The 12691-nt window shown below is 46.0% G+C and overlaps 1 protein-coding gene across 2 annotated transcripts in view; it reads left to right on the top strand.

Moving 5' to 3' along the window:
• COL1A1 (collagen type I alpha 1 chain) overlaps window positions 1–12691 on the top strand; it is a 42966-nt gene that overhangs the window by 18091 nt on the left and 12184 nt on the right. For both annotated transcript variants that reach the window (XM_063137374.1, XM_063137373.1), the window contains exons 24-39: window positions 372–425; window positions 523–621; window positions 1926–1979; window positions 2590–2643; window positions 2757–2810; window positions 3311–3364; window positions 4563–4607; window positions 4720–4818; window positions 5994–6101; window positions 7636–7743; window positions 8869–8922; window positions 9033–9086; window positions 10031–10138; window positions 10234–10287; window positions 10971–11024; window positions 12373–12534. In XM_063137374.1, the coding sequence (XP_062993444.1) occupies window positions 372–425; window positions 523–621; window positions 1926–1979; window positions 2590–2643; window positions 2757–2810; window positions 3311–3364; window positions 4563–4607; window positions 4720–4818; window positions 5994–6101; window positions 7636–7743; window positions 8869–8922; window positions 9033–9086; window positions 10031–10138; window positions 10234–10287; window positions 10971–11024; window positions 12373–12534 (1215 nt within the window). The remainder of the gene's footprint in view (window positions 1–371; window positions 426–522; window positions 622–1925; window positions 1980–2589; window positions 2644–2756; window positions 2811–3310; window positions 3365–4562; window positions 4608–4719; window positions 4819–5993; window positions 6102–7635; window positions 7744–8868; window positions 8923–9032; window positions 9087–10030; window positions 10139–10233; window positions 10288–10970; window positions 11025–12372; window positions 12535–12691) is intronic.

The following is a 12691-nucleotide window of genomic DNA, read 5'->3' as shown; positions in this document are numbered from 1 at the left end:
TAATTTGAACCTTGCCTCCTGGCTCTAACTTCAAGAGACAATCTGTCTCCGTAACCTCTCTGCCTATTGCCTTTATTTGTCACTTTCCCCCCAGGTGCTTGGGCACCTTTCAACAAAATTAATTTAAAAGGAACCTGCACTGCCTAGGATGGGGAGGCTTTTAAAAACAATAAAAGACTTTCCCCTCTGATGACAGGAACACCAAGTGTAAGCATTGTGCAAAACATGCTGCAGCTCACCACTCTGTGCAGTACTATCACTTCAGGAGGCAAAGACTGGGCAATCCAATCTGTTCTATCTTTCCTAGTTCACAGACTCTCTGTTAATCCACCAAAGGCTGCCTCCTAACTCTCTCTCTCCACCCCCCTTAGGGTCTGACCGGTAGCCCTGGTAGCCCTGGCCCTGATGGCAAGACTGGACCTACTGTAAGTAATGGGATGGATTTCTTCAGCCCTTCCCCTTGCTCAGAAGAGAACTGTTCTTTTTTTTTTCTAACTGTGTTGGTTCTTTTTCCAACTATAGGGCCCTGCTGGTCAAGATGGTCGCCCCGGACCTGCAGGTCCACCTGGTGCAAGAGGTCAAGCTGGTGTGATGGGATTCCCTGGACCTAAAGGTGCTGCTGTAAGTAACCTTTTCTTGATGGACGAATCTCAAGTCTCATTTTCTCCCACATTTGAAGTTTTAAAATCTTAGGTTCTTTCTGTCCCAAAGAAATTTGCAAATTTTGATAAACCCTTATTCAAAATAAACTGAAACTAAACTCTCAGCCACCTCTAATCTCATGGTACCTTGGATGAGAATGCAAAGATGGAAAAATCTAGCTTTATGCCTGCACTGTCCTGCCTTTTTTCAGTGCTGACGACAAAATGGCAGCCTTTCAGGATTTCCTTACATAACAGATTTCTGTAATGGCTGTCTCCAGTACTTCTTGAAATAATGGTTTCCTGTTACCTGCATTGCACCTCCCTCTAGCTGCTCTCCTAACATTTTGAGCAACTTCTAGGGGAACCAGATTTCTGTGTTTTGCACACCCTAGATAGGCTCTAGAGGGTTCACACAGCAGCCTCCTTCAGATGACTCATTTTCTAGAATCTTCTGTCCTTACATTGGGCTAATAAATTAAAAATGATGATTGCAGTTATCTGCGCTTGTTGAATAGGTCTCAAGAATGTCCAGATCACAACTCCGCAAATCCTGGTTCATATCCTTGGGAAATTTTCCAGAGTGTCACCAAAATCACTGCGATAGCCAATCTGTGTTGCTTTCATCACTTTAGCAATAGTTCCACTAATAGTGTCCTGCAGATTCTGCTTAACCTCTATGTGTGCAAAGATGCATTTGTTGTGCAAGTGTGCCAGTATTACCTTGAGAGCACATCCTTAACATACCAGACACATTCAAGGCCTCCAGTTGAATTATTTCCTGTAGTGTCTTTCACAGTTTCTTTCTTCTAATGACTGCAGCTTTAGATTCAGTGACCCATGATATGAAATGTCCATGAATTTATCTGATAGTGTGGAAGGCATTAGCATTCAACTTAGCTATAACTAAATTGCTTTGTTGATTTGGATGTTGGGGCTACTTCTGTTTACAATCCATTACTTCTAGATTGTGAATTGGAAAAAATCAGGATGTTAAGGAAGCAACATCACTCCTGTGAATGCAGAGATGCAGGGTGCTGTGGTTTTTCCTACGTATGACCACATCCATTTGTGGCCCAAATTCTGCATGTTGCTTGAACATGGATGCACATGTAATGCGCATTAGACACACACATGCTGAATTTGTACTAGTGCAGATAAAGCCTGAGGAGTGAAATAAAGTCCCACCATTAGGAATATCTTCTTGGTTGCTTGCTTCTCATAAAGTTATTGATTATGTCTCTGAAACAACTTCTCCTCCCTCCCTATCTGCTCCTTTTCTAGGGCGAGCCTGGCAAACCCGGTGAGAGAGGTGCTCCTGGACCCGTTGGTTCCGTTGTAAGTATTTTACTCACTGCCTTCTACTGTCCACTTCTCCTCTGCCCCAAGTCCAGATCTGGACCGACATCTACACAAGGTCTTTTAGTCAAAATCAAAAAAATCATTTGCACTTGTTCTGGGTTCACTCAGCAAGCCCCGTGGCAGTGAGAAAGGGCTAATGCTACTACCGTATGATATTGATCTGCCATCAGGAGTCTACTAGGTGCTAGTCAGGACCTGGCCTTGTAGAGCTTGCAATCCACATAATGGAGAAGACTGGGAGCAGAGGGAGAGGTTGGGGACTGATCAATGTGTCATAAGGATGTCCTACATGCCAGTCAGATGGCAATGTAGGAACAGCCAAGGGAAGGAAAAATGCAACACCAAAGGACACATGAGAGTGAAGGAAAATCACACCAAGAGGGGCAATGCATAAACGGCATGCATGGTTGTGGTTATAGAGGAGCAATGAATTAAGATGATAAATGATCTAGGCATATGACGGGACAGGAGTGAGAGAGATTAATTTAGCTAAAGCGCTTTTGATCAACAGATCTCTCATCTAAGATTGATTCCAGATACTCACGTCTGCCTTTCCTGACTCTCACCCCCTCTTCTTTTCCCCCAGGGTCCTGCTGGCAAAGATGGTGAAACTGGTGCTCAGGGACCCCCTGGCGCAAGTGTAAGTAGGCATTCTTTATTGATCAAATCTTCATACCATTGGTGGCTGTCGTAGAATAGCCCTTTTTAAATTCTACCAACCCTGGACCCTTTCTTTTTTTTCCCCCATCACAGGGCCCTGCTGGAGAAAGAGGTGAACAAGGTCCATCTGGAGCTCCTGGATTCCAGGTGAGAGGTTTCACATAAAAGGAGGAGCAGCCAGAACGGTGCATATTCTGTCTCAGCAAAACTTCACAATTTGGAAACCACGCAACAAAACAAAACAAAATCAGGGATAGCGATGAACAATGCAAATTGACATATTCTTGCTTAATTTTGCATAATTTCTTCCTTGCTCTGGGTTTTCAGAGGTCTTAAATTTTAATGAAAACTTTCTGGCAACGGGCTGGAAGGGGTGGGAGGAAAGATACTAATACATTGAAGGGGAAAGTATTTTGTCTTTTCCCCTCTAACCATGAAGGCTAGAGAGTTGCCTTTAAAAAAAGGAAGGCCGGAAAATGTAAGAATGCAGAAAAATTGGCAGTAAGCAGGAATGGCCCTGCCAGTACAGCACTCTTACAGACGCTCAAACTATAGATATAAATGACCTCTTTGACAAGCAGTATTTCGGTTCCAGCATTTCCCAGTCCTGTGACGTCTAACTCTTTCTTTTCTGCTTCCTTGTGCAGGGTCTTCCCGGTCCCGCTGGTGCCCCTGGTGAATCTGGAAAGCCTGGTGAACAGGTAGGTAATAGGGCTGTTTGCACAGGAACGTGCAGAAGAGACAATTGGGTCTTCCCCAGCTTGACTGAGCAATCACGGGAGTTGTAGTTCAACACATCTGCAGGGCACTGGATTGGAGAAAGCCGGCTCAGAGTCGGATCCAAGCCCACTGACTCCCCAGAAAGGCCTCGTTCCCTACATCTATAGTTCTTACATCCATCTTCTCAAGCAGCTTGGCTATTATCATTTGCATATTTCCTTTTCAAACAGGATTAGTTATCCACTGCCAAAACTCTTAAAAGACCTTCCAGGATCCCCATAGGATTTCAAGCCTCTCCCCCTTTTGCTCCTTCCACCTTGTTATTCAGAACCTCCACACACACACACACAGTGAGGCCAAGTTCCTCCTGCTCGAAACCGCTGAAGATAATTTTAGCAGGTGAAGCTTTGTTCTCCCCTTCAAGATCAGGTTACGACAAGCTTAGGAACTCTTCAATTAGGTGATCTTTTTGTTGTTGCTGAAAGGCTTCATCCAGTCCTTCAAACCAGCCAGCGCTTGTGCTGCAGCCACCCCACACTCTATATACACAGAGCTCCTTGCACTGTTTGCAGGGTGGGCATGAATTCATAGTTGTGCAGTTGCAGCACAATCCACATCGTACCTCCTTTTTGTGGGAGCTTCTCTCACGCTTTCTGTGTAATGCCAAACCGGTGCAAAGGCTCCCTGCATCACCCGCACCAATGAAGCAAATGGACTTCCAGTTGACTTGCCAACAAGAGTCACTTACAACGATTTTAAGGGGAAGGTGGAAAAAAAACCCTTCCTTCTAGGTCATCTTACAGGCCTCAAAGGCCATAGAAACCCTCATATTGCAGGCAACATCCCTATGTCACTGCCCCACATGTTGTCCTACAAGAGGCTGATTGACAGAGGAACAGAAGGTGGTGGAGTCTCCTTTGACAGAGGTTTTTAAGCGGAGGATGCTGTAGGAGTGGATTCCCTGGAATGGCAAGGAATGGCCTCTTAGGTCCCATCCAATTCTATGATTCTATTACAGACAAGGTAGATCATTTGGACTAAAACTGGGATTTGGTAGATCATAATTTCCACACTGTAGATAAGGGATGCCCCCTGCCCCAGATTAACTGTGACACCTGAATGCTTTGTCAAAGATGCCTTAACCAATGCCATTTTTCTTCCACTTTGTCCTCCTGACAGGGTCCCCCTGGTGATGCTGGTGGTCCTGGCCCCGCTGGTGCAAGAGTAAGTGCAGATCTTCTTCTCTCCACACTGGTCTTCCATCCATTTTTTCATTTGCCTGCTGCTGCTTCCTGTGAGGGTGGAGTTGTAACCCAGCTCTCGTTATTCTCTCTAGGGCGAGAGAGGTTTCCCCGGCGAACGTGGTGTCCAAGGTCCTGCAGGTCCTTCTGGCCCCCGTGGTTCTAACGGTGCTCCTGGTAACGATGGTGCTAAGGTTTGTTCATATATCATTCCAGACCTTTCCTTGGATAATTCTTTCGTGGAGTTATATTTTGAATTCTCTGGGGCAACTTCTGAGGCTTGTAGGCCAATAGACATTTGTTAAAACACCCACAACCTCTGAATGTGAGAGGTGGGGAAAACATGCCATCCGTTCCTTCTTAGGCTGCCCTTTACACCTCCGGTCTTCTCAACTCTGATCCTGCACAGTGCTCACCAGTTTAAGATTCAGTGGAAACAACTGTGGTCCTCTTACAAGCTTGTGTGACTCCATAAGAGTGTATCTCCATTGACACATACATACACGCCTAAGTTTAGGACATTGGGGGGGATCAGGAATAGGGAGCCATGACAAAGCTAACATTCTGTATGGACAGGATTAAGTTTTAGTGCCTAAAGTCTCCATTTTCTCCCAGTTTTTCCCCCCACTGAGCTTACTTGTGCTCTCCACATGTGGGGCAAGAGTCATGTTCCTTTGTTTTATCTAGGCTCCAAAGAAACATCTCCTTTGGGTCCTTGCTCTAGATATCCAGGCATGGCAGGAATGCATAGCAGTGGTGTGCCATTCATATGCATTCCCCCAAAGCCCCTCTTTGTTTCCTATTGGGGCTGGCTTTGCCTCATTATTCCCGGCAAGCCTACAATTGAAAAGAATGATGGTCTCTGCTTCCTATTTAGGGGATAAAATATTTTTCTACACCTCACTTCAATAATAAGCTACAGTGAATTTGCAAGCCTACATATCCACTCCCTCTTTCCAGTGCCGAGTGCCTAATACAACACACAGGTACTTCCCCCACAGGCTATGCTGCTGCAAGATTGGGCTAGCCAAACCGCTAGGGGCAAGCTTTGGGACCTTCCTCTTCCCTTAGCAGCTAGAACCACATTTCACTCAAAACCAGATTGAGATGTTCATACATTCTTTATCACCCTTAGTATCACCAGCCCAACACCCCTAAATTGCTGCCTACCTGGAGAAAACACAGGACATCAGATTGAGCATCAGAAAAGCTAAATGTGATCCAATGAGTGTGTGTGTGTGTGTGTGTGTGTGTGTGTGTGTGTGTGTGTGTGTGTGAAAGGGAAAGTGAATTCAGAAAGGATCTGATGGTGCCTTAGCCCTGTTTCTCATCATTGTCCCCTTCTGTTTCCTGGGCTGTGTCTCTCTAGGGTGATGCTGGTGCTCCTGGCACTCCCGGAAATCAAGGTCCTCCTGGCCTTCAGGGTATGCCTGGTGAACGTGGTGCTGCTGGTCTGCCTGGTGCCAAGGGAGACAGAGTAAGTATCTGGTCCTTGAAAACGAGACCTATCAAAATGGCAGTCACTCACTTCCCCTGTTGATAGCATCATGCTATTAGGGGACCTTTCCTATTTCTTCTTCCTCTCTCTCTCCCTCTCTCTCTCTCTGTATCACTTAGAACAGCCATTCTTTAAGATCTTTAAAAACATTACTGTGCCAAGATAACCCTGACATTCCCTACCCTAAGGTTCACAATCAGAATCAAGTATGGTATTTGGGGGTCACTGGTGGGCAGGAGGGGGTGGGGAAGGTAGAAAGGAGATTTTAAAATAGGAGATGAGGTGATTAGCCCAAAGGAGAAGACAGACCTCAGCTAGTTATTGATGGTTATGCAGAGTAATGATGGTGAATTCATACATCATACAGACTAATGATGGTGAATGCATTCATGTCAAAATACAGTTGCCCAGAGTCATTCTTAGTTTCCAGAGAAAGCAAAAGGGGGGGGGGGAAATCCCTATGAAAAGGGTGACAACTCCCAGCAGCTCTGGGTCTCCACGAGCTACTTAAGTGGGGCTGGGTGAACTTTCTGTAGCCACAGGGTAAGAGTTTCCAAATCCTGTTCCTCATCCAAAGTCATTTTCTGTTTCTTCAGTTTTGTCTTATCTCACTTCCCCCTTTATTTTATCACCCCGCCCTCCCAGTGCCTTCCTCCATCTTGCTCCTGCTTTTGAACACACCCTATCAATGGGAGGGGAGGCCTGTGGGTGGAGAACACCTGAACGCCAGGAGAACACCTGAAATTGCTTTATGCTGAGTCACCACTTTGGCCCATCTAGCTCAGGACTGTCTACACCACAGGTGGAGAACCTGTGCCCCCTCCCAGTGTTGTTGGACTACACCACCCATCACACCTGGCCACTGCCACACTGGCTGGAGCTAATGGGAATTGGAGACCAACATCTGGAGCTCCATGGCCCCTGGGCTACATCAACTGGCAACAGCTCTTCAGCACCTCAGGCTGATGTCAGCCTTTCCCAGCGCCAGCACCTGGGATCCTTTTTAGTAGCGATGCTGGAGACGGCACGTGGGGCCACCTGCATACAAAGCCTCTGACCTACCACTAAGCAGAATCAGAAGGGCAAGGAGGAATTGGAAACGTCATCTGAAGTTCAATTAGCTGGCATATAGACCCCTTCCCTCCTTACAATCCTCAGTACATAGCCTAGCAGCAGATGATACTTCAATGCTGCAGAGCCAAAGCAAGAGGTTGGTTTACAGGCTTTGCCTTCTGGGTTGGCCTAAAGGCTTCGAGTGCTAGCCACCCTTTCATTTGAAGCCCTTGGAAAACCCGAGAGAGAGAGAGAGAGAGAGAGAGAGAGAGAGAGAGAGAAAAAACCCCTCCTGCCCCAAACCTGTTTGGCATCCTGATATGAATTCTCCACATGAGTGAAATTTATGCCAAGGCTTCAAATCTGAGTCATGTCACAACATCAATGGAGAGTGCTTCTGCCCAATGCTTGCTGTTCTCTTCGGGGCTTCATGGTCTGCTCTGTCTTCCTCCCTCCCTAGGGTGACCCAGGTCCCAAAGGTGTTGATGGTGCTCCCGGCAAGGATGGACTCAGAGGACTGACTGGACCCATTGGCCCACCTGGACCATCTGGTGCTCCTGGCGACAAAGTAAGTGTTCCACCTACTTTTATGCATCTACTTTCCCCAAAAGTCCTCATGATCTCTCATTGTCAGGGCTCTAGACGAGTGATTCCACTTAACATGCACATTTCTTGACACGTAAATGGATTTGAGAATGAGCTAGGAACTATTTGGGATTCCCAGTTCAGGCTTCGATGCCATTGTTTTGCAAAGTGCGAGGAAGACTTCTATGGAGAGACTTGGACGGTTGCCACTGAGACATCGAAACTCCCTCCTCAACCTTCAACCCAACATTTGTCATGATTAGATGGAGTTGCAGAGGGTTAACGTATTCCTTCCTATTAGTGAATGCCCCTCATGTTGATTGTCAGAACCGGCAGCAATAGGGGGAAGCCCTTTTTGCCCTCAAAGAATGTTAAGGCATGAGAATGTAAGCACCATGTGTCCTAAAGAGCCGTGACTCCTTAAGAGGGGACCATGGGCTGTTCTCTGGCTTCATCTGAGCTCCTCAGACTTTAAGAGATGGGCTGGACTTGGGAAGAAAACAAGAGACTAGAGGAAGGTGAGCCTACATTGGGCTCCTGCAAGCCATCGCCACAAAGACCAGACGTGATTTGACAGGATTCAGTATTTGAAATCCAAGTGGCAGGTGGCAACTAGATTCACTGCTACCCTGAATCAGTTGGAAGGCTCCAGGAAATTTTTCGGTCCATATTTCAAAGCAAACTGTCCACATCTGCTCCTCCTGTAGTAATGTGTGAATCGGATCGCAGGTTCCCTTTAGATTTTGTGCTTTACTGAATTTTGCGATGCAGTTTTGTGCTGGAGCTCAATGGATCTTTGGCCAGATATGAAGTCTAATTGTCCTTCTTCTTTTTTTAATTAGCATATTAAATTTAAGCATCCATGAGATTCAGTGAATAAATCAGCAGAAAAAGAAACATTTGTGACCCCTGCCAAATTTACCCAAGTAGATATAGATCAGCTTATTTATTTATTTAAAAAACCCTTCTTCACACAGCATATATTTAACCTCTAGGAAACTGCTGCATCCCATGTTTTGGTGCTTTGTCCTACTTGTGCAACAGAATATTTGATGATGCCTTCTGGTTCTGTGGAGCTTACGTTGGTCTCTTTTTCTTCCTCACCCAGGGTGAAGCTGGTCCCTCCGGCCCTGCTGGCCCAACTGGAGCTCGTGGTGCTCCTGTAAGTACTTCTCTCTCTTGGGTCACTTCCACATCTCAGACTTTCCTTCTTTCCTGTCTCCCGCCCATCACTGACCATATGTGTGTGTCTCTCTCTCTTTTCCTTCCCAGGGAGATCGTGGTGAACCTGGCCCTGCTGGCCCCGCTGGCTTTGCCGGCCCCCCTGTGAGTAGGACGACAAACTTTCACTTTGCATCGTGCATCCTTTGTGCCTGGGTCAGGGTGGAGGGTGAACAGCCCATCAGCTTTGTGAATATTGTGCAATGGAAGTGAAATAGAGAATAGGCAAGGCTGGCTACGAGAAACAGTAAAAGAATATTGGCAAGTGACCTCTAACAGGAGAAACTGAAATACTCCAGGTTACTGAAATTGCTCAGTTAAGTAGACAAATCAAAACAAAATCCCACTTTGGAGCATTTTCATTTCTTACTTACCCACTCCGTAATTACCCCAGCTGTCGGGTAGGCATGAATTAGTACACTACTGGTGCAACAGAAGTGCCTTCTTCAGTGTTTCTTCAAGTTGATTCAGGATTACAAACCGCTAGTCATGGTTTCTTTAGTACTTTTAGCTCAACAACGTCTTGTTTGTCCTGCCAACAACCCCGTGAGGTTGGTTAAGCTGAGAAAGAAATGGTGATTGGCCCCAAGGCCATCCATTTGGGGATTTAAACCTGGCTCTGCCAAGTCCAAATCATTATCCACTGAGATACAAAGGGTTGACTCCAACATGGACAACCAGGAACTGGATCTCTCAGGGCATGTCTATACCAGCCCTATATCCCAGGTTCGTCCCGGGAGCATTCCTGTGCATCCAAATGCCACACAGGGGATCCCGGGACCAGGCAGGGACGATCCCTCCATTTTCCTGGGATAACCCTTAGGTGTAGAAAGGGCCTCAGACTTGACCATAGCACATAAATCCGCGTTAGGGCAGATTTTCAGAAAACTTATGGTCCAATCTCCTCTGGTTTAAGGACACAGTTTAGTCAGATATACTGGGATGAGGAGGAGAAAGATACATATTGAATATCATATGGCTAAGGTCCCTTCATCTTTCTATTTCCATCCTGCTATTCTTCACCAGCTGCTCTGTTCTTACCTCCATAGGGTGCTGATGGGCAACCTGGTGCTAAAGGTGAATCTGGTGATGCTGGTGCTAAAGGTGATGCTGGCCCTCCCGGCCCTGCTGGAGCCACCGGACCTCCCGGCCCTGCTGTAAGTAACCCCTCATGGCTTCCTAATCTCTTCTGTGAAACCTCAATCTTCTATCAGCCTTTATTTCAATTCTAACTTCTCTCTACCTATTGCAGGGTGCTATTGGCGCTCCTGGACCCAAAGGTGCTCGTGGAAGTGCTGGACCCCCTGTGAGTAGCTCCTTCTGCACGACTGAACTGGATGCAAATTAAGAGACTGAGACCATTTCGAATCATCATTCACATTCATTTCCCAAGAAAATAGCTCCAGTTCTTCCTAGAATATTTAAAAACAGATGATGGGTTAGGAAATTAATGGAACTCATAGCACCAGCATTGGGGTTTAGTTGGGCAAGATAGGGACTTGACACTTCGTTCCAAAGAGTTATCTATATCTAAAGGAGACTAGCTATTTTATGGAGAAGAAAAAGTCTCTGCATGTGCCCAGAAGCACTCACTAGCCAGCCTAATCTCAACTAATATGTGGGAGGGAAAGAATCACATTCTGGAGCTCAGTTACCTAGATGATGTAATCCTAGCTGGTTTAGATAGAGATATGAGGCTCCCCAGAACCTATGTTTATGAGGTTCCCCAGAAATATTTTACTCCATATTTCTGAAACTTGATGTAGAATAGAAGCAGTGGTGTTTTCTTGCAAAGTGCTAGAAGGGTTGGTAGGTCACCTTTCTATAGCAACAATCTTGGCATTGCAAAGAGATTTGAGTACTGAGACCAGCTAAGACCAGGATCAAATTAAGACAAAATCAATTTGAATCATTGCAGGATTCAAACAGAGAGACTTTTTTAGAAACGAGTTATTGAAAATGGAACCTTTTCCCTACTTTCTTTTACAGGGTGCTACTGGATTCCCTGGAGCTGCTGGAAGAGTTGGACCCCCTGGCCCATCTGTAAGTACCCTCCTCCTGTAAGCACACCTTTTGGTACTGTTGGCACTCATTTGGAGAACTGCTGCTGCAGACCTCCCAGTTGTCTGGCAGCATGAGGATACTCGGTGGAAAGTTCCTCCTAAGAAATGCCACTAGAGTTTATGTTTGCTTTCTCTCCCGAGAAACAGGAAATGGTGATCATAAACAGGAAAAAATACAGATAGGAGAAAAGTGCTTAAGCTGTTCAAATGTGAATATACAATGGATTGGATCGAGGTGCAATTAGTTGCACTTGGATCCCACTGAAATCAACTGGACAAGTTACTCATAACTTAACTCGCAATGATTTCAATAGGAGCTAAGTGCAGGTAACTTAATTTGGATCCATCCTTATGTTTTTTGTCTGAATTAAATGCTTCAAAAGCTAATTCAAAAGAATTTTTACATCTATTTTTTAAAAAACCGGACATTGAATTTATCACATTTTAGCCACACACCCACACCCACACACCGGGGGGGGGGGGGGCGGGCGGGGAGATGTGAAACACAGCAGAGAATGTTGGGATTTATGTATTATGCCACACCATTTGAAACATTTGTGACGTATTTCAAATAGTGCTATTAAAGTTTGAGTTTGGCCATGTCATCCAAATATTCACACTGAATTTAGAATATTCTAGAATTTTGAATTCATCTGTTTCACATGTGGGACAGTCACTGACCCATCAATTTGGTGGGCATTTGACTTCAGCTCTATACAAGAAAGTGGTAGAATGAACAGAAAAGATATTTGGGCATATTTAATACTACTGACTTAATGGTCATTCTTTCTTCCCAGGGGATTCTGGGAATTATAGTTAGGGAGGAGAGGCTAAAGATCTTCAAGAGAAAATTATCAGCTCCCCCACCAAACTTCCATCCTCAGGACATGTGTTGGGTGGGTGGGGGAACATGGCCATTAAAAAGATCTGGCTGCTGTCATGCCTGCATCAATGTACTTTACTTGGAACTGCCCATAAAACAACCTGGAACGTGCACCTGGTTGAAACTGTGGTGGCCCAGCTTTTGACAGGGGCTAGCCTCTAAGAACATATAACTAAAATCAACTAGCCCAGCTTTCCATAACCTGGTGCCCTCCTGAGGTGTTGGACTACCGGTCCCAGTATCCCCCAGCCAGCATTGGAAACCAGGTTGGGGAAAGCTGAAAGTCTCATTCCCAGAGTAACCAGACAGGCCCTGAGCATGAATTCAACTCATCTAGAGGTCCTTCCCCTACGAAACTTCATTGGGACAGCTTTCCATGTAACTCAGCAGCCTGCCTGCATTTGTGATGGTCACTGACGTGCGTCTTCTCCTTCTTTCCCTAAAGGGTAACATCGGCCTTCCCGGCCCACCAGGCCCCGGTGGAAAGGAAGGTTCCAAAGGACCCCGTGGTGAGACTGGACCTGCTGGCCGCCCCGGTGAAGCTGGACCTGCTGGCCCACCTGGACCAGCTGGTGAGAAGGGATCTCCCGGTTCCGATGGACCTGCTGTAAGTATACACCACATCTTACAATTCACTTCTCTTTAGTGTGGTAGCTAGAGCCAAGTTGGGTATCTGCTCTTTGTGGAGTCTCCTTCTCACAACTAGCAAGGGCTCGTTACAAGCAAGCCCACATACAGTGCTAGTAATTCTTCTTACTTAAGTT

The sequence above is a fragment of the Elgaria multicarinata genome, chromosome 11 (assembly GCF_023053635.1).
Source record: "Elgaria multicarinata webbii isolate HBS135686 ecotype San Diego chromosome 11, rElgMul1.1.pri, whole genome shotgun sequence".
Classification (NCBI taxonomy): Eukaryota; Metazoa; Chordata; class Lepidosauria; order Squamata; family Anguidae; genus Elgaria; species Elgaria multicarinata.
The sequence above is the reverse complement of the archived record's forward strand: the minus strand, read 5'-3'. Positions and strand labels throughout refer to the sequence as shown.